The sequence below is a fragment of the Aspergillus neoniger genome, assembly GCF_003184625.1.
Source record: "Aspergillus neoniger CBS 115656 unplaced genomic scaffold BO87scaffold_39, whole genome shotgun sequence".
Classification (NCBI taxonomy): Eukaryota; Fungi; Ascomycota; class Eurotiomycetes; order Eurotiales; family Aspergillaceae; genus Aspergillus; species Aspergillus neoniger.
The window spans coordinates 259,219-279,570 of NW_020291167.1; the positions used below are offsets into that span (position 1 = coordinate 259,219).

Consider the following 20,352-nt stretch of genomic DNA (forward strand, 5'->3'; position numbering starts at 1 on the left):
AGTAACGTGGCTTTTCTGTACATTATTATGATGTGTTGTCATGAATAGGTCAGGAACCATGTAGATAGTTCGGTGTATCCATTGTAGTATATACTATTCTGAAAGGTTGATTTCTAACTCCACGGTCGCCAGCGAACTCCTTGTCATGAAACAGTAGCCATCAATCGGCCGTAATTCCCAAACCCGGCAAGAAAGGAAACATGGTGTGAAGGTGAATGATACAGAAAGTTTACGGCGTGGGGGTACATCAGCCACCACTCGAACGAGATGTAGACGGGTTAGTGATCAACAGCAAAGGCGAAATAAAAAGAAGTAGAAAAAGAAAAGAAGCTGGGAGAATAATGAAGGGAAGAAGGACCAGAGTCGACGGCAATCAAGAGTTCAGCAACTTGTTGCGCTTTTCGCGGCGCTTCAGGCGCTCGACTCGCTTGCGGTGCATTTTCTCGGCCATCTTCTCATAACGTTCCTTCTCCTCCTTAGCGGCTCGACGATCCTTAATTCTTTGGATATGCGCCTAGGTGATTGTCAGCAAGATTAACAATCTCTTTTGTGAGACATGTCATAGGCTGAATCCCACCTGTCTCTCTGCCTCCTTTTCTTCCTTCAACTCTTTCTCGTGTTCCTTCACGGCTTCATGGTGCTTGCGTGCTTCCAGTCGCTTAGCGTAGGAGGTCATGCCCGAAGTAGGGCGGAACGGCTTCTTGGTATCATGCCAGTTTTTTCCTGCGGGTCCGAGAAGCGAAAGGCATTAGCAACAGTTATTTTCGAAGGCCAGGGAAAAAAAAGTGGGGTAGCTAATTTCATACCATTTTTCCGCATGCCCTTAATGGGGGCAGCAGCTGAAGGTGCGGAAGACATGATCGGACCGAGAGTAGGCAGAGCCAAACGAGTCAATCGACCAAATGGGGGGTTTGTGTTGGGATGTGAAAGAAGAGAGAAAAGAAAAGAGAGATTCCAGACGGGATGATGATGGAATTCTCTTAGCTCTCCGCTGCCCTCTTTTTTTTTTTCGGGGCCTCCGAGTTTTGAGGAAAAAGTTATCTTAGACCGATCAGATAACCGGATCTCGGCAGAAGTGGTGCGCCGGGCCCCGTCTGGCATGGAATTGAGGGATTTGTCGGCGAGAAGTCTGACGGATCACACTCAACTAGTTGCAGCACTCGCCGCAATCAGCCAACCGCCGCGAGGTCTACCCACCCCACCCATCGCTCATATCCCGATTTCCCCTGCCCCCTTGGCCTTTTGGGCTCGTGTTCCGTTTTACTGGCAAGCGATGTTCGCTCTCTCTTAATTTATCGCGCGTGGTTCGGGCACACCTCCAAGCAAAACCCCTCGTCGAGTCACCAGACCGCCCCATCACTCTGAAAGTCTTTAAATACCCTTTAGACCGTTCTCTCCCTCGAACAGCTCGCGAAACTACAATGCTCTCTCGATAAGACTCGTCTATCCTTTTACCCCCCCCCCCCCACTGTGCCTCTCTCCTTGCATACACACCCGTCAAAGTCGTGTCGTGTAACCCGAGCTCGACTGCTCATTCACCTTTTCCCTGATGGCGGCCGCCGAACATGCGATAGCAATCAATGATGATATGTCAATGGAATTGCCTACACTTCCGCCCAACCAGGGCCTTGAGGCCTTCAAAGATATCGTGTTTGGGTCGGTAAGTGATAACCGTCGTGCCCAACCCTTGTGGACGTGAACATGACTGACGTTTGGCCCCACTAGGCTGCAGGAATGGCAGGCAAAGTGATCGAGTACCCTTTTGATACAGTCAAAGTGCGGCTCCAATCTCAACCGGATCATCTTCCTCTCAGATACAAAGGCCCCTTAGATTGTTTCCGTCAATCCTTCCAAGCAGATGGCCTACGCGGGCTCTACCGGGGCATTAGCGCTCCCATGGCAGGTGCTGCCATTGAGAACAGCTGCTTGTTCTTCAGCTACCGTCTGATCCAGGATATATTGAAGGCCACTGTCTACTCCCCTGCCGATGACCTCCCTTTCTCGGCACTAGTGTTCAGCGGCGCTGCGTCAGGATCTATTACCTCCCTTGCGCTTACCCCGGTTGAGCTCATCAAGTGCAAGATGCAAGTTCCCGTTACGGCGTCTGGCGGAACCCCCCCTGGACCATTGACTCTGATAGCCACTGTCTTCCGTCAAGACGGCCTTCTTGGCTTTTGGCGCGGACAGTTGGGAACACTTATTCGCGAGACTGGTGGCGGCGCTGCATGGTTCGGTAGCTATGAGGGGGTATCTGCACTGTTCCGCGCATACCGTGCCCCATCTGCAGAGCTCAAGGAAGATGGAACATCCTCTGATTCCATTCCTATCTACCAGAAGATGATTGCAGGTGCCGCAGCAGGCGTCAGCTACAATTTTCTCTTCTATCCTGCCGATACGATCAAATCGCGCATGCAAACAGAGGATGTTACGCGAGGAGCATACAACGGCAAACGACAGACATTCTGGGGAGTTGCAAAAGCCTTGTGGAGACAGCAAGGACTAAGGGCTTTGTATCGAGGCTGTGGCATCACCTGCGCTCGATCTGCCCCCAGCTCCGCCTTCATCTTCACCGTCTATGAGGGACTACGGAATCATTTTGCCTGATTTCGGCTTCCTTCTACCCCACATTCTCTTTTCTCTTCCAGCTCTTGCCCTATATCTTTTTACTCTCTCGCATCCCGATTCTTCCTTTCATTCCCCCCGACGTTCGTCTGATGCTTCTTGTTTATACACTTTCCGGTTGAGGCGCTTTCGTATGATACCTACAGTCATGTTCCGAGTTAGATTCCAACATCTTCTTTTGAGACCATCAATCTGGTATTGGTGCGAAGAAGAAAATGGAGTGTTGATCTATTTACAATTTTCTTTTTATTTGCTGTCCATTATTATTTTATGCTTATGAATCTTATATATCTTCATCTTGTTTGATTTTTTTTTCTACTTTATTGTTGATATAGACGTGTGTGCGGGGAGAACCCGAAAAGGCAATTGGCGATTACTTTAGGGATGACATCATGGATAATATCGGGTGGGAGTCGATACAACCTTGAAACACAGGCAGCCGAGGTTACAGAAAAGCACCTAGATTAGATAAAAATTGAAGATTTGATATAGATAATTCTTGGTTATCCGTGTTATCAACATTATCGTGAGTCACCCTGAGACAAGTCAATCCTTGCGATAAGAGAGGGGTTGTGGAAACATGAACAACAACCACAACGGGCGTTTTTTCCGGTCCAGATGACCACTTCCCCGCGCAGTAACTACTACTAACTTACTACTACTACATTCATCCGTATATCTATCTACCCGCTACCTGTCAACTTCATTTGACTTTTCATTCTTGGGAATAGACCCATCCAGCCATCCAGCTAGACAAGGAGAAAACATGGTCCACGCTGCCGACCACCTCTCTGCCCAAGAGCTCGAAACGCTCTCTACCAAGGCCATCGCCGCCAAGGACACCGCATACTGTAAGTCCACCTATCTTCCCCTAAACCCAAAAGCCGCCATGGCATATATCTAGAATTAACTAATGCGACACCAACAGGCCCCTACTCAAAGTTCCGTGTTGGCGCATGCATTCTGACCGAGTCGGGTGAATTCGTCCAAGGCGCCAATGTTGAAAATGCCTCTTATCCCGTTGGAACTTGTGCGGAGCGAGTAGCCTTTGGAAATGCGATTGTAAGCTGTCAAATCTACACCTCTTTTTTTTTTTTTTTTTTTTTTTTTACTATTTTATCTCCGTGTCTACTTGCTGTACCTTGCACATGTCGAAAATGAACTGAAGAAAATCACTCATGCATTTTTGCTTACTTCGTCGGACTGCTTTGCAGGTGGCCGGGCATCGCAACTTCAAAGCCATTGCTGTCGCGAGTGACATCAAACCTCCCGCTTCGCCATGCGGCATGTGTAGACAGTTGTACGTACCCTCTCTGTCTCTCTACCCTCTAGCCCTGGTTTTCCGATTTTTTGTGCTGTACCCGCAAATAGCTTGCGCGAAAAAGAAGGCAAGCAAATTAAAATGATTGGCTACCCGGGGAGTTCTATAATTCCCTCATCACAATAATGCGACAACAACAAAACACGGACGCACGTACGTACTTACTTGCTTGCTAACTACAATGATTCGTGTCTCTCAGTATGAGTGAATTTACCACCCCCGAATTCCCCATTTTTATGTACGATGGTGAGGGTAATTATACTCTTACTACAATGGGAGAGGTAATATATCTGACCAATCCATCCATTCTGTTCTGAATCAGTGGCTGACAACTGGTTTTGCTCGCATTGCAGCTCCTGCCGAACTCGTTCGGCCCGAGTGATTTCACTCATTGAGCATTGAAGTATGTCATTATATTCGATTTGCTTGATTACTCATTGGTTGCTATTGTGGAGTAAAGCAGGATGATTGGCATGTGTAAGCGGGTGGGTGATTCTTTCTTTCAAGGGTTTTGGTTGCTGTTGTTGTTGTTGCTGTTGCCTGTTGGCGCTGCTGTGCTCGGTGTGTTCGTTGGAAGTCACAGCGGGAAAGGGTGTTTGTTGATTGGTGGTTGAATTACCCAGGGTAGTTGGTTCCTGGGAGAGACAGATGATGATTATGATGCTGAGCTACGCTCTCCTTATATTATGATTGAGCATCCAAATTTTTACGGTGCTGCTCTTTTCAAGCAAACGTACGCGTAGGACAAGGTAAAATAATATGCTCATATGAATCGAAGGGGCTATCCAGGCTTCTATCATATACATCGCCTTCTAATTGAGTCGTCGTTATAAGCACCTCATATGAGGGCAAGCAAGAATGTTCATATTAGACTCTTACTTCTCTTCTCTGAGGAGTCGATGTCTCAGTTTGTACCGTGACATGCAGTTTTCAAACCCCCTGCACGGCTTTATGGGATCAAACTGTCTCCGTAGATTATCATGTTACTGCTACGTCTAAAACGTTATGGCTGGAGTTGTTTGGGTAGTTCCCGAATTGGTATGAATTCGTAAACTCCAGATTATTGCAAGATACCCATTAGCACTGATTCTACTTCACCTCTATGACACGCACATTATATAGGCGATTAGAACAAGAAAAATAAAGACGGAGGACGCGAAAGACGCGTACATAGAGACACATTTCAATACATGACGTTCTCATAATAAAACATAACCTCATGGGCCCGACACGGTTGACGGACAGGTGTCAGGACGAGCCAACATATTACAGCTCTTCCTCTTCATCCGCTTCGAGATCTTCTACACCAAGAAGCTCATCCTCGTCGTCAACAACACCAGTATAGTCGCCGCGCCTGGCGGCAAATGATCCGCGAGACGCATAAGGCCTTGAGTAACCCCGGTTGCGTCCTAGGCGCACATATCCACTCGCGCTTCGCCAGAGACTTGTAGCTAGCAGTGGGAGCGCCTTGATGACGGCCACCGCACCCGCAATTATGGCAACCGGGACGGTGATGAGAAGAGAATTTCGCGAAAGCAGACCCTGGGAGGTACCAACATTCTCCCCGAGCCGAATCTGGCCAAACTTGCCGTCCCACCTAGTATAGCCATAATAACCGACAGCGCTTGCTACAGCAATAGGGATGACGATCGCGAAGAAAAGACCAACACCGCTAATCCCATGCTTCTTCTTGTACTCTTCCTCTCTGTTGGGGCAAGGCTTGGAAACAATATGGTCCATTTCACGTCCACCCTGACACGTTGATTGAGGGAGACGCCGATATCCTGAGGGTTCCCAGTATTGATATGCGTCAGGGTCTTCTCTGCATACAGCCATGGTATCAGGAGGAGCGAGTCCTTGAACAAGAGCACAGCTGCCATCACTCTGGGGCTCGTAGTTGTAGTCACTGCCTCCGAATCAGCAAATGCACCATTTATAGGTAAGAAGTAGCGCTAATGAAAAATAAGGGGAGGGGGGCGGTTGACGAAGACTACTTACCATTCAAAGTCAGCCCTCGTGCAGGCGCAGTTCTCTCCGATGCTGTGAACATGAGGCTCACGCCAGTCGTTCCAACATTGAGCTGACGGTTTCTTCCGATGATACTGCTCAACATGGCCAAACAGGCAGTTATCGTCCTGGAACGGATGTTTTGGTTCCCAGAGGTAATAATCATGGCTCTCAGCTTTACTCTCGTCCAACTTGCACGAAGAGGAACGGAGCCCACTGAAGTCAACGCTTACTGTCGCGAGCTTATCTCGGTAATCCGATTTCAGCTCTTTGCCCCAGAGAAGAAAGCTCTTGGAAGTGTCGGATGGTACGGTGGAGATATCATCGATCTGCATCTCCACGTCTGAGAAGACAAATTCTAACCACGTGTCACCCTCGTCAAGACTGTAGTAGAGAGTTTGGGTCGGCTTCGACTCAGGCACGATTACAATCAAGGAGCCGGCATCACCAAACTCCCAGATGTACCTGCCCTTTTTGACCGACTTCCATGTGAAGCCAGCATCTCGGGTTATGAACGTATCGGCCTCGTCTTCGCCACCGAGGTGGTCACCAACATTGCCGACTCCGAGCATCAAGCCGATTGCTGAACTGGACGAGAAAGTGTCCCGCTCATCCCTGCGTTCTGTATAGCCGTGAAGGTGGAGCGAACAGCCAGGAACGCCTTCTCCTTCAACAGAACACCCAAAGTCCTTGTCCTCAGCATCCTTACTTGGGGGAGAAAGCAAGGTCCATTGCCCTCCATCGTTGTGGGTAATCATTGTCCTTAACTTTTTCGGCTCTCCATTGGACAGCTTGTTCACGTTACTGACAACATTTGCAACTGCCACGCCTTCTATGCCTTGCATCTTCTCAAAGTCAACATATCCCCGGAAGTTTCGATTCACCGCACCAAGGCTGAGCACATAGGAAGTTCCGTTGCTATTACTCTTGATGATCGATCCGTACTCGGCCCCTTCCGAGTTACTTACTGTAACATGCAGGAAAACGGCGTGAGTAGAACTTTCCAGCACGGTATATGCCGTTTGGACAGGGACGTTGACATTGGGAGGAAATTTTGCCTCTGCAAATGTCTTACCATCGACGCTGCTGCTCGCCACCAAAGAGTCGGGCTTCTCTGTATCTCTAGAAGCCACAACAATGAACTCGGACATGGTGGCATAGTTGATGACATCTCTGAAATGGACCTTCGAGTCTGAAAACCAGTTCTCACTGGATATCAGTTGTAGTCGGTTGTTCCTGTTCTCATTCTCGAATTGCTCGCAGAATATGAGGTTCGTGCTATCTTCGCGACCTTCCCTGCTTTCGAATTCACACTTTTGAACATAGCGTTGCAGCAGCTCCCAATTGTCCCCGCGGTTTTTACTGATGTATGCGTTGGAGTGACAATCACCAGATCCGCAATCAACGGCCCCTGTCCAGATCAACCAGTCTTGGTACTGAGGATGGAACGTAAGAGTTGGGAGGCGTTCCTCAGTCGGAGGCGCTGGTGCATCGAAAGGCTTGAATGACTGGCCACGGTCAACAGTCCAAAAGCCTTCAGCACCGTCCGTCAAGAGGAAAGCACCATCACTGTTATATGGGTGAGGAACGATTCTGTTGATTGCTTCTCCTTTCAGTGGCTGCTTCCATGTCTTCCCATGATCATGTGATACATAGAGCGCACGTTCACTGGTGAGCATAACAATCGTCTCGTCATTACCAGAACTGCTTGACTGACGTTCTAGGTAATAGTAGGCACTGAATTGCCTTGCGTCAAAGTATTGTTTTTCCACGCTAATTTCGCCAGATGTGGGCACATTGCCTGCATCCTTGCAACGCCACTCAATATCGTGATCAAGGTTCTTGCCGCCATCACGGATGCAAGTGTCACCTGGTATCAGTCTCCAACCAGATGGTCCCATGAAGGTATCATCGGGGTTTTTGCACCCATCTGGGGGCGTTGGCAGTAAGGCCGGGATACAACTCTTTCCGTCCTCGCTGCCTTTGAACTCACATTCGAAATCTTCTGCCGTACATTTGCATGGTTCCATGATCGGCTGAGGATCTTTAAACTCCTCATCCACGAAGCAGTCAGCATTCGCCTTCCTGCGGCGGAAAAATTGTTTGTGACCCATTAAGCAGTCTGGCTCGCCATTTTCGTCTAGTCTAGCTGGCCACTTCTCGAAGTCATCTTCTTCGCATTTCCGCTCATGCAATCCCTTGAAGTCGATGGAATAGACGATGTACCCGCTTTCCTCGTTTTGCTTGCCGACTAGTAGAAACCTTAGGCTCGTGGAGTCTGGTGTCGTAGTGACCATAGTGGGATATATTTTATGTTCGATCTCCACCGATTCCCATTCCTTGCCATGGTCAAGAGAAAAGCTAATCTTGTTGGATTTGCCCTTATCGCTGATTGCCATAACCACAGCTCCTTGGTCACCAAACTCGTACTTATGCGGCCCGTCAAGAGCATGACGCCAAGTCACACCAGCATCATCTGAAATATAAAGATCGCCGTCGGTGTATTTCTGAAGGTGATCACCTGTATTGCCAATTCCCATGACTAATCCTGGTGCTGGACTGGAAAATACCCGGCCGATGTTGGCGAAGGTAGTCACGGAATGTAAATGTAGATTCTTTTCACCAACCTTGAGAGGTTGGAAACTTCGGCCATCGTCGAAACTTATTCTACTGATGACCTTTTTCGCCTGCCCGGACTCAACCTCTTTCGGGTTTTTCACCGTATTGACCAAAACTATGCCTTGAATGCCAGCAATCTTTTCGAAATCAACGGTTCCTTCCATATCGCGATTGGTGTGTTCAATATTGCGGCTGAAGAATGTGCCGTTCGAATTGGAAGTGAATAGGACACCCATGTTGCTGGATGGGCTAGTCAGGACGTCTACCTGCAGGCTATAGTTGGTGCTCTCCAACATTGTATACGCGTCCTGCTCTACCCGATGCCCATCGAATTCGGCTCGATGCCAGGTATTCGTATCCGTTGTCACAAACAAGGCAAGCTCTTCTGTTCCCTTCGATTTGACGGCGGCCACAATAAATTTCTTGACAGCGGCTGTGCTAATAACACCGGAGACAGGCCGGCCCTCATGTAAGTTCACCTCCGTGCCTTCGATGTTACTGACGAAGTAATCATCCGAGTATACCAAGCGGTTGGCGTGTCCAAAGGGCACCTTCAACCCAGGAACGACACACAGTGATCTGTCCTTCAACTCCTGGTTCATATTCAAATCTTCAGCGAAGTGAGGGTGCCCAACTGCCCAGGAGCACCCTGCCGCACTCTCCCGCAACAGCCTAACGGTCTTGAAATCATCAGTCGTGTAGTACGACCTCACAATGCAGAAAAACCCGGCACATTCTTCGCTTTGGTATATGACCTTACTCGAGTCCCAACCATGGAAAACAAGGGGCTGATGCTGTAAAGCCGGCTGGTCGCCTATATCGAACGATCTCCACGTCTTGGCCTGATCCGTTGTGACCAAGTGATGTCCGTTAAAACCGAGAGCATAAGCCTTATTCTTGTCGAATGGGTGCTGTCGTATGAAAACCACCGGTTGTGCCACACTACCATCCTCGCTGCTAACCACGTCTTCCCATTCCTCCCCCCCGTCAAAAGACTGTTTGAAGTCTCCATTCTTCAGGCTCATAAGAACAGTTTCTGAGTCCTCGAAATAGAAGAGAGAGAAGGGTTCATGTTCAAGCTTGGTCGCCGTGACCTTCGGTTGATCGGATTTCTTCGCAGAGCTTTGCTGGGGAATAAGAGCCACCAAAAGGCAGCTCACCAGCACGAGCCATCGAAAGATCATGGCCGTGGAGTACAACACATTTGAAGGGCGTAAGAGCTGATAACCGGCAAATGTGGCCGGATGATTGCTTTGAATAGAAGATTCTGCTGAAAACACAGTTGATACAAATCAAGTATATGATGTATCCTTTGTCAATAGGTAGTCTGAGGCCGAGGATGTTCCGGTTGATGAACAAGCAGGGAATAATGTCTCGGTGATCACTGCAGCTGCGTGGCCGCAGGGAAGCTCCCACGGTCACGTGGTCAGCATGCTTATCGCAGCACGTCTAGACCTCGGTTTCAGCCGGGCGCGCGCGCGCTTGACGTATGGAGTAGATGAACCCTGACCCAGAATTGGCCGGATCCGGGGTCTTCGAAAACGTTAATTCATTTCCTGGAACCATGCGACATTCGACCACCATTCCTACACTATAATACAATATGAACTTTCTTGGAGCCATTTAGTGGCCTTCTAATGTCACGGTATCTAAGCACCTTTTTTCTTTTAAGCAAGTAATCGATTGAAACCATCAAAAGGTCCTAGCTTCTAGCGGTCCTCTTCTCACATTGTGTAAGGCAGGTCGTAGTTCCTAATTTGGGGAGCAAGGTATAGCAAAGACTGTCATCGCAGCGATGATCTCCGAGTCTGCTGGTGCAACCAGAATTTGGCTTACTGCCATATTCCGATCATATTCGGATACCAAAGTATAACTAATAAGGTTTTTCTTATGAGATGACATTTGTGCTATAGGGAACCATAAACTGCATACAGTCCGACAATCCCTAGTGACTCAATTCCAATATATATATATATATATATATATATATATATATTATAATAGAAACCGTGAAGATTATTGCGCTTATTAGCACATGACTTTCCTGCCCTTTGATTATGGAAATGTGCTTATAGTGAGTCAATAACCCACTGTCTTGGCGTATAATTTAGGTTGTTACTGGCCTGTCACCAATACTATGTTAGGGTGCGAGATAGATCGCGCGCATCTCGTACAAGCAGGGATATGGATATACCAAATCGATGTGGGATTACTGGTACAAGGAGGGTAAGTCTCATACATTAACGAGCATAACGAGCATAGATACGCAATACTTGAACCAATGTGGAGAAGCGATTGGCGGCGAGGCACAACAGTAATAGTATCTTATTATATGCTTGTTGGTATAGGCGAGCAGTGCCTTGCATCATTGTAGCCCAGGGAAGGGCCACAGCAGTCTTAAATCTATATAAATGAGAGGATAGCCATACTCCAATGCTAATAGTACTCTCAAAAGGAGGCAGCAGTAGCTCACCAAGCAAACTGGATAGAACATGACATATCATAAAACACAGTAAAAGAAGACTACAATAGATGAGCCATTAAAAAGGTAACGATATGACATACTCATTCATAACATACATTTCATCTGCAAATCTAGCCCTATTTCCATACCCTAAGCTTGCACCATACATTTTTCATTTTGAGTCGTATATTCTCATCAGCATTGCGAGTTTGTGGGTCTCCTTCTGCTGAAGATGACTCGGTAGACACCGGAGTAACCGGTGAAACGGCCTCCCAGGAGCTTGCTCGAAGATCAGGTCGTGTCAACGTCATCTTCAGCGTCATTTCGCGATTGGTCGGATCAAGCCGCTTGCCAATGCCCTTATCGCCTGAACAAGATTGTTGCGTGTCACTCGGTGAGATATGCTTGTCTGAGATGGGATGCTCCAAGAGCCGGGGCGGCTGTACGGCGTCTGATATAGTAACATTGGCCTCTGTGACAAGGTCTGCATTCTTAGCCACAGTTGGGTATACCTTTCTCCTACTACTCTGGGGCTTTGGGCTCTGCTTTAGTACACCGGGCAGCCCTGATGTCGTGTCCTCATCCGCTGGGGCCGGAAAGCCGAACTCGATGGCTTCGTCGAAATTATGCGGGGATGCTAGGTAGAGTCGTAGTTTGAGGCGCGCTTCTGGATCCTGGTAATGTTGAGCACCCGGATCAATACTGCAAAAAGATGATTGGAGACCATGATCGCCTTGCGCTTGGCTCGATAGCGGACGAGATTTGGATTCTCGAGTAAGAAGGTTGGTAAAGAAGGACGACGTGACGGGAGACTGGCTGGAATGGCGGTGGTTCTTGTGCGAAGCAGCAAACGATGGTTGTCGAATAAGAGTGGCTGAAGTCAAAGACAATGTCCTCCTGATGCAGGGTCTCTTCGGTTTTCGGTGTGGCATCTTCATTGGTGAGTTGACGTAGTTGGTGGGATCCTTGTCGAGGGCAAGATCAAGGTCATGCTCCTCACCAAACCACCGCAAAACATCACCAGGAAGTTTATCCATGTCGGCGTGAAATTACTCGTAGATGGAACGGTGAAAGATGAATATTGTACTCCGAAGGTGATGTTTCAGCGTCTTTATCATATGAGACTGACTGATCTTTGACGTCTGAAATGGCTGAATGTCGACAAGACAGGCTTAGTGATATAGGAGGCGGTTTTGGGGTTACGAAGGGTTTGGAAAGAGTATCATTTCCCACGAGAGCCTCTATGGGATTGAATGCATGTACACATGTGCTCCGAATATCCTTCAGAGTTATAATCTAGCCTCTATGGGCAACTAGTGTTGGTTAGGCTTGAAATGCATCTATCAAGCGAACTGAAGAAGGTAAGCCCCTGAAAGCTAGAGTCAATAGTGAGGGTATCCTCGAGTCATTGCGATCAATACCGTGCAGGGAAAAGCTAAACAATAAAAAAAAAAATAAAGATAGAAAGAAAAATAAATAAAATAAAAATGAAAAGAAACAACAACAAAAGAATGCAGACGCTATTATATATGAGCCCACACTAAGCGCTCTGCTTTGTCAAGCTTTTGATCGCGAACATCATCATGCCTCAGCTCATGTGAGGGGTTGCACTTACTACAAGTAAGCTGATTCTTCTGGAATGGAAAAGACGTTCATGTTTACACAACCAGTTCTCTGTAGAGGAAATAATGCGAAAAATGCGGTGCTATGGTTGCTGGACTTCGAGGGAAGAGTACTACCGGATGGGCCCTTTGACTTTGTACAAGTATTGAAATTATCTATCAAGGATCCTGGAGGTATGGATTGTCTCCAATAGTATCGAAATAGCGCCGAAAATAGTAGGAATCCCTTAGCAGCTCAACGGGTTCACCCTGGTCATGGGCAACACTATCTACAGGGTAACTTCGGATACATGAACTAGCTTTTGCTAATCGACAAGTGGGGCTCATGGGAAAAATAGTTATATGCAGGCATCATTATTATTCCGCAGTAGTGCGGGTACGAGTTATATACGGGATAAATCTGTACTTAACTCTAACTACGAAGAAGCAAAGCCTAGGTTCCTCATTCAATCATGAAGAGGATCTATCCGGCGGAGGAAAATTAGTTAATTAATATACAAGGACAAGATTAATAGGTTGGAGCATAAGAATCTGACGCCATTTATACTATCAAGTCAATTCCCTCCTCCTTGATTGCATTATGTAGTTCATCAACTAAAGTAGATTGTCAATCCTGCCACTAGCTGACTAGCTTTCGGACTAGTAAAGGGGTAAGGCGCCGGGCATGCCCGTCCCCCTTTTCATTTCCCCTCTAAGTCGGAGAAGAAAGAGAGGGGGAACAACAGAAGACAGAGAAGGAAGGAAAAGAATATTAGTACACTACATAGATTATTAGCCTTGGTTGGAGATATACTCCGTACGGAGTCTAACACGGTCAAGTCTTCATTATCCATAGTTATTGGCTGTGTCCACACTGTTCCCTATCACAGAATATTAAGGACACTCTGCAGCGCAGCTGTATTGGAATCTTCTCTGCGGGAAACATACGCCCTGACCTCCTGGACGCTAAGACCCGTTTCCGTCTGGCCAGAACCCCCGAGGCTTCGGCCTGGGCTATTTCCAGTATTATTTCCAGCGCTTCCACCAGTACCACTCCCTGTACCACCACGAATTCTTTCGCGTAAAGCTTCAGAGCCGATAACAAAGAGGTTGCCCACTTCCAGCAGTACGTCCAGCGTGCCGCTTGGTCCTTTGACCTGTTCCTCGGTGTCCCAGGACTTAAGGAGGTCCGTATATTGCGTCATATCCTTGGTAACCATAAGCCCGCCGGGCCCATTAACAACGAACCGTTTGAAATGATCCAGCAGGAGAGTGCGTGTTCCAATGGCAATTTCTGTCAGCAGTTGGCGAATATTGGAGCCACTGGGCGGCAAGGATGTCTTCACCACGTTATGCACACGAGTCAGGAATGTGCAGATTGTAGCACAGGTCTAAGATAGATTAGCATGGCCTGCCAGAGGTTGAAAGTAGACCTTATCATCATAACTCACAGGTGTTTGTAGCTTTTCTAACCAAGCCGTACTATCCCCCTCCTTGGGTCGGAAATCGTTTTTCTTTTGGCCAGACAGGAGTTTGCCAGTCCATGTTAGTGTATTGTCAATGACCTTCTGCTCAAGTATGTTGATCTTCTCTTCTATGCGCATAGTGATGTGACTTGTTTTCTTCTCCATCTCCCGCCGGATGGTAATACTACCCGCCGCAAGTGGGATGAGTAAAGTATTTATGCACATAACCATCAAGTTTGCAATACCAATAGCATTCCGAATGGCTGGTAAATATGCAAAATCTGGCTCTGCTTTCCCAGACTCTTGCGATGTTGCTGCTTCCAGTGCGGCATCTAGAGACACTTCAATGAACCCTTCTCCCATTACTGAAAGAAGGAGAGTCAATAGTGCAAGCATATCCTTGGGTGTTTCACTATTAACGCTAAGCTCTAAGCCTCTGCCAACTGCTTCGGCAAGCCACTTAAGCATCCGCTTTGCAGAAGATATGCTTGGGATGCCGTCTTCTTCGGTCAGTTTGATGTCAGTAGGTTTTGAGAGGTCGCTAGACTCTCTCAATCCTGCCACTTGGAGTAGCAATCTTCTTTGGGTTGGAGGAAATTCCGAAGACTCCAGACGACTCAAATATGCGTCACGAGCCGAAGAAAGCATTTCAGTACCGGATTTGGAAAGGGATGCCATGAAAGTTGTTGCTGCCTTTTTTCTGCGTGCATGAAAAGTAGTGAACTTGAAAAGCAAGGACGTATAGAGTTCTTCCAGTGTCCTCTTCTCCCTCTCTATATATGACGATCCAACGAAATAAGGTACGAACAAGTCTTCCAACTGCTGGTCAAGGACTAAAGCCGTTTGTGAAGAGATTGGATCCGGGTGTTCCGTCAGCCCATGGCTTTTCAGATCATCAACAAGAGCACTGATGTAACTTCGAGAGCTCTGTAAGGATCGTAGAAATGCTAGTGATGAAACGCTGTTTGCCTTTTCCAAGACCATTTCTAATCTTTGCTGAATAGACTGCTGAAACACGCGTTGCAAAAACTTCCCGAGGACCTGCTCATAGTATGGAAAGGCTCGCCGGATGATGGCCGATTCCTCTTGCACTACGACCTTGACTTCATCGATCAAAGACTGAAGGCTAGGTTCCACTTTCAGAGGTTCAGCATCGGGGTCTGCGAGCATCTCCCACGTCTCTAGATCGCCCCCTACTTCTTCTGTAACTAGCTGGCTTCGATCGATGAAGAACTGGTGCTGGTTGACGAATAAAGCAATGACGCTTGCACCGCCGTTGAAATCCTGAAGTACAGTTGCGCAGTCCTTCATGCCTTCAAAATTTGCCTTGCGGTAGAAGTCGTCAAATTGCTTTAACAAATCATTCTCCAAAGTTTCAGAGAACTTCTCGATGATTTCACGAGTGTTCCGTCTGGTCCCATTCCCTTTCCCATTTATGTTATCGTCTGCAGATATAACTCCATTTCCGGGGAGCCCAGCGGACCTTCCACTCGAATCGTTCCAGCTCTCGGTATCAAGTCTTTGACTTATTCGAAGCAGTTGCCGCGCGATCTGTGCCGACCGTACCTTAGCCTCACCAGTTCCGGAACGTCTTAGGTTCTCTAGAAGCGTTAGCTCGCCCCTGTTGCTCACACCATCCCAACACTCGAGCAGAAAGCGGGCATCAAGCGCCCGGCGTCTTTGGCGGTCTAATTCCTCCAATTTCTTTCCAGTCTCGACAGCCATATTTCCGGTGCCCCCGGCAAGCTCTACACCTGATAGCCCGGCACCATTGAGCGAGGTGTCGAGCTGCTGAAAAGACTCGATTGTCTGTTTTAGCTTCTTACCCAGTGTATTGAGGTTCTGGGAATGCTGTGCCTCAGCCCTGCGAACTGCTGCAGACAGTTCATTTTCTCTGATCTCTAGGTCGCCGGAGATTTCACCGAGGCGCCGCTGTGCGTGCTCAAGGGTCCTGATAAGTGGCTTCGGGTCAAACGGTTGGTTTCCGGTTGTAGGCGTGATTGTAGAACGACGATTCGAAATGGCGGAGTCCGACAGCGCCTCGATAAACTCCTTAACAATGAAGTCGCGACTTGAGAAGTCCTCAAGGGTGAAGCTGGGACCTGTTGGGAACACTGATCGAGATGCAGCGTTGAGTGGGGTAATCGAGGACGCATCGTCCGGCATCTTTATAACTAAAAGCCGGGTCTATCTGCATTGATATCAGCATGGATTGTTGTGCAATCCGGACTTCACAGTGAGCGTCAACCGATGCCCTTGATTGCGCCGTGAATGCGGAGAGAGGAGCAACAAGAATTACGGGGCAGCCCAACTACGGAGTACTAGATAGGTGGTCCATTATCGGGAGGACGGGATAGATGGGTTTCTGGTCTAGCGGATTACATAACTGCATAGCTTCAATAAGCTACTGAACGACGAAACAAACATTACCACCTCCCTGCTAAATTCAATTTGTTGTTACCAACGAGGAGAAGTAAGAACATATTTCGAATAAACCCAGGGGATATAGTAGATAAATATGGTATATTAAGCTGCACCTAGGAGTACTATTTCTTCACACAGCATCCATAGTCCGGGTCCTTCTTGTCAACCAATAGTCACTAGTTCTAGGATGGCCGTTGGCACTGATATCGCAGGACTAGATATATAATTAGATCACCTTACGGAGTAGACTGGCGCATCGATACCAGCACTGCCAACTTGAATGCCATGTGCATGGATACACCTATCTTTACACACATTGTATGAATATGGAGTATTCCGTATTCCAGCTAGTTACCGATCTTGTACAGAGGAGCACTTGGGATTTCCCAAGCTCGAATCGAATCCGGTCCTTGGGACCCACCACTACCACTGCCACCGCCGCCTGGACTCCCGAACTACTGTCTAATACCCATACAAATTACATCTCCTTAACATAATCAAAATATCTGGGAGTAACCCTGCGCTAGCGCTCACAGATAATAAAACATGGTTACGCAGCGTGATAGAGAATTGTTCAGGGATGATATTCGCTCTCGAGGAACGAAGCTCAATGCTGCTGAGCGCGAGAAACTGCTAAGGCCATATCTGCCAGACCCGTCTGATCTTCCACGCAGACCAACTCAGCGGCGCAAGAAGGTTCCTCGAAAGACACCAATACGGACGTTTATCAAGTCGCAGCTGCATCTACTCACATACGCCGTTGTTCACATCATCTTTGGGATTTTTTCTCGTCTTATTTTGAGCTACCATGCTGTTGTGGATCGAATCTTCGCCATCGTCTATTACCATCACCGAACACCAGAGTTACTACGAAAGGATGTGAAAGGCTTGAAGCGCTTACCCGAACATCTGAGCGTCATATTATCACTACGCAAAGAAGACGATGCCCTAGCAATCTTGATGGATGAAGTGGCGGAACTTTCAGCCTGGAGCGTGAGTTCTGGGATACCTGTCCTAAGTGTCTACGAGAAGACCGGTAAGTGATGGCTTCAGACCCCTAAGACCTCTACGTATACGATAAGAAAGGGGGAAAAAATGGAAGGCAAGGTTGGGGCTAACAACTTATGCATCTATATAGGTATCTTGAAGTCCTGCATCCCCGTCCTTCACCAAGCTATCACGAGCAAGTTGTCATCTTACTATGGGTCTCCGGCGCAGCAACCTACACTGCGGCTGTTTGCTCCTCACCACCCTATCTATAATACACAGCAAGATGTTCCGCCGTCTGACAGACACAACGCCAGTTCTCTCACAGTGCTTCTCCTGTCTGCGACTGATGGCAGGGAAACGTTTGTTGACTTGACCAAGACCTTGGCGGAGATGTCCCAAACTGGTAAATTGTCCCCAGAGGACATTACTATGGAATTGGTCGATGCAGAGATTAGTGAGATCACCACTCAGCCAACCCAACCGACAGCACCTGTCAATCAAGGCAGCACAAGAATGGGCCTCAGCCGTAATGCCTCCCTAGTGAAGCCTGAGCCTGATCTTCTGCTTGTTTTTGGTCCGTTCTTGAAGTTGGATGGATACCCGCCTTGGCATATCCGCCTCACCGAAATGTACTGCACCGGCGGTAGGAATAGTGGGATAACGAATTCCGACGAGGCTGTTGAGTACCACGGGTTCCTCAGGGGCCTCTGGCACTACGCCGGCGCTCAGATGAGGTTTGGCCGTTGATGGCAATACCTTTCCTCGTGACTGTCCAAAGTGACCCTTATTATATACTGGAGTCTTATTCCATGATCTATTAATTGAAAGAGAGTAAGCAGGCACTAGTCTCAGCATATCTATGAATGGATAATCGTATTATACGTTCCCGAGAATAAGATACGTGGGGTGCGAGAATCGAATAGACATGGCAATAACTGGTAATGCCCCAATGAGGTGCAGCGTTGGCTAGAGAACATACAACCAGTCTTTTGGTGTGCTTCGTCGCTGTACATCTGCCCCATCAACCATTGCCATTGTTTGTAAGTACCAGGAAGTATGGGGATGCCTCATGATATAAGTCATTATTACTTAGTCTGCTAAGTTGGGTATCAAAATTTCTATCTTCTATAATTACACATTAGTGGTTCGGACAGAGTGTCTTTCGAGAAAACCCTCAATGAGTCCGCCAGCGGATAACAGACCACTGTCTCACGTTATTCAAGCAGGGTCTGTTCCAAAGCCGCATGAAGCTCCCCTAGTCTAGATGAAGAGCCTGCCATTGGGATTGAAGGCCTTGTACACATTCAAGGCATCTTATTACTTCTTTTCCCGATTCGGTGACACCTTCGACCGCACAGGCAGAGCAAACTTTTCGTGCCCGCTCTGCCTGCCATTCGTCGTCGTCCGGCCTTTCTTGACAGCCGCTTGTAGGGGTCCTGAGTAACCCACTGCAGTCTACAGAGTCACAATGCCGTAAACAAATGTAGCAGCTCCTCCCACCACAAAGATCACAGTCTGCATAGGCGTCAACATATTCTCGAGTGGTCGGTCTCCGGTGGCAGATATGACATGGGCGGAGACAGGACGCAGATGCGAATAGTGTTTGCGGTTGCTGATATGAGGTCGGGGGGATTGTTTTAGGAGACACGGGCGGAGAGCTGACTCCAGAAATGTAAGTGTCTTGTGACGAATCTGACTGTAGTATGTGAGAGATACCGTCTATGAACGGTGGCTTATGGTAAGCAGGTGGCTGCTGGAAAACTCGTCGTTTCCTGTGGAGACATCGCTGGCGCGTGAAGACCCCTGCGCTGTCGCCTAAGCATGCTGTATTGTCTAAGCAGAATTGCGGGCTCGTATCATGAAGGGCCGATGAGGCAAGCCTAATTAATCAATGATATGAGTTAGCCACTTCCTCTGATTGCATTCAGCGATACAGGCCGCTTCATTGTTAAGATTACAAACCTGTTTGATAGAGCTGGAGTAATATCTTCCAAAGCTGTTTCTCTTTTTCGCTTTCTTATGTTTTGGGCCGTGATAGAGGCATTGCATTGAACGATTGGGAGGTGTGGCATGGGATCATAAAATGTCGTCGCTGTACAATATTCGGACTGAATTGTCGGCGGAGGAAGATAGAATGTCATAAAGCAAGAAAGGAAAGTGGCCACAACATTAAAAATAGAACCTCAATGAATGCAAGCTGTTATGATGCACGAGAAGAAGAAGCCACCACAAGATAAAAGGGCGAGGGTGGCCTTCGATGAATGAAACAGTAAGGACGCTTGATAGTTATCTCACTCAAATCAGGTGAAACATTCCATGTGGTTCTGAAAGATCCTGGTGCGTGGCAATTGTTGCTATTTTCCACCTGAATGAACAGCCTTGTAAGTAACAATGGATTGAAGCCAGTAAGGGTAACTAACCTAAAGCGGACTAGAAATTGCTGACTACTAAATTATAATACTTAGTACTTTGCAGATTCCATTTATAGCAAGACTAATCTTATTCATGCGCCCCAATTGTACTCCAAAAAGTGCTGCACACTACCCTTCGGCTAGTATGACTATCCTCGACGTGGCCGACTGAGAAGTGATTGCTGTAACAAGAAAGCGTCATCATGCAACAATTATGTACTAGAAGGGAGTCCTTCTGCGCTATGCTTTTATGCCTAAGGAAGTAGCCGTGCGGTACAGATGAGAATATCTAACCAAGTGACAGACTACTACGTAGCAATACTACTACGTCCATATGACATGGCGGAACGGCCAAATACTGAGCACGAATCGTTCTTGCATCCTCCTCACTAGAATATCTAACATTATTTGAAACATGCTGTGTATA

General features: G+C 47.6%; 8 protein-coding genes across 8 annotated transcripts; 3 read left to right on the forward strand and 5 right to left on the reverse strand.

The window, feature by feature from the left end:
- Nucleotides 1-67: 67 nt before the first annotated feature.
- Nucleotides 68-1,013, reverse strand: BO87DRAFT_367624 (CGR1 family protein). Its single transcript, XM_025621895.1, has 3 exons — nucleotides 807-1,013; nucleotides 578-723; nucleotides 68-514 (listed from the first exon to the last, which is right to left on the reverse strand). The coding sequence occupies exons 1-3, from the start codon at nucleotides 856-858 to the stop codon at nucleotides 374-376; spliced, it is 339 nt and encodes a 112-aa protein (XP_025475708.1). The 5' UTR covers nucleotides 859-1,013; the 3' UTR covers nucleotides 68-373.
- Nucleotides 1,014-1,454: 441 nt separating this feature from the next.
- Nucleotides 1,455-3,081, forward strand: amcA (putative mitochondrial ornithine carrier protein AmcA/Ort1). Its single transcript, XM_025624210.1, has 2 exons — nucleotides 1,455-1,660; nucleotides 1,726-3,081. Exons 1-2 carry the CDS (start codon nucleotides 1,550-1,552, stop codon nucleotides 2,602-2,604), a joined length of 990 nt encoding a protein of 329 aa, XP_025475709.1. The 5' UTR covers nucleotides 1,455-1,549; the 3' UTR covers nucleotides 2,605-3,081.
- Nucleotides 3,082-3,152: 71 nt separating this feature from the next.
- BO87DRAFT_380058 (cytidine deaminase) lies at nucleotides 3,153-4,670 on the forward strand. Its single transcript, XM_025624211.1, has 5 exons — nucleotides 3,153-3,473; nucleotides 3,551-3,684; nucleotides 3,837-3,922; nucleotides 4,143-4,224; nucleotides 4,297-4,670. Exons 1-5 carry the CDS (start codon nucleotides 3,389-3,391, stop codon nucleotides 4,336-4,338), a joined length of 429 nt encoding a protein of 142 aa, XP_025475710.1. The 5' UTR covers nucleotides 3,153-3,388; the 3' UTR covers nucleotides 4,339-4,670.
- Nucleotides 4,671-4,986: 316 nt separating this feature from the next.
- On the reverse strand, nucleotides 4,987-9,920 carry BO87DRAFT_367632 (vacuolar protein sorting/targeting protein 10). The gene is made up of 2 exons (XM_025621896.1): nucleotides 5,942-9,920; nucleotides 4,987-5,849 (listed from the first exon to the last, which is right to left on the reverse strand). Exons 1-2 carry the CDS (start codon nucleotides 9,751-9,753, stop codon nucleotides 5,210-5,212), a joined length of 4,452 nt encoding a protein of 1,483 aa, XP_025475711.1. The 5' UTR covers nucleotides 9,754-9,920; the 3' UTR covers nucleotides 4,987-5,209.
- Nucleotides 9,921-11,170: 1,250 nt separating this feature from the next.
- BO87DRAFT_419154 (uncharacterized protein) lies at nucleotides 11,171-12,070 on the reverse strand (the record flags this gene model as incomplete). The annotated part of the gene is made up of 1 exon (XM_025626923.1): nucleotides 11,171-12,070. One exon carries the CDS (start codon nucleotides 12,068-12,070, stop codon nucleotides 11,171-11,173), a length of 900 nt encoding a protein of 299 aa, XP_025475712.1.
- A 1,397-nt stretch (nucleotides 12,071-13,467) lies between these two features.
- On the reverse strand, nucleotides 13,468-16,406 carry BO87DRAFT_343343 (exocyst subunit SEC10). The gene is made up of 2 exons (XM_025620779.1): nucleotides 14,086-16,406; nucleotides 13,468-14,025 (listed from the first exon to the last, which is right to left on the reverse strand). The coding sequence occupies exons 1-2, from the start codon at nucleotides 16,264-16,266 to the stop codon at nucleotides 13,519-13,521; spliced, it is 2,688 nt and encodes an 895-aa protein (XP_025475713.1). The 5' UTR covers nucleotides 16,267-16,406; the 3' UTR covers nucleotides 13,468-13,518.
- A 595-nt stretch (nucleotides 16,407-17,001) lies between these two features.
- On the forward strand, nucleotides 17,002-18,458 carry BO87DRAFT_380061 (ditrans,polycis-polyprenyl diphosphate synthase). Its single transcript, XM_025624212.1, has 2 exons — nucleotides 17,002-17,560; nucleotides 17,663-18,458. Exons 1-2 carry the CDS (start codon nucleotides 17,071-17,073, stop codon nucleotides 18,259-18,261), a joined length of 1,089 nt encoding a protein of 362 aa, XP_025475714.1. The 5' UTR covers nucleotides 17,002-17,070; the 3' UTR covers nucleotides 18,262-18,458.
- Nucleotides 18,459-18,590: 132 nt separating this feature from the next.
- BO87DRAFT_367642 (uncharacterized protein) lies at nucleotides 18,591-19,832 on the reverse strand. Its single transcript, XM_025621897.1, has 2 exons — nucleotides 19,477-19,832; nucleotides 18,591-19,394 (listed from the first exon to the last, which is right to left on the reverse strand). The coding sequence occupies exons 1-2, from the start codon at nucleotides 19,653-19,655 to the stop codon at nucleotides 18,770-18,772; spliced, it is 804 nt and encodes a 267-aa protein (XP_025475715.1). The 5' UTR covers nucleotides 19,656-19,832; the 3' UTR covers nucleotides 18,591-18,769.
- Between the last annotated feature and the right edge of the window lie 520 nt (nucleotides 19,833-20,352).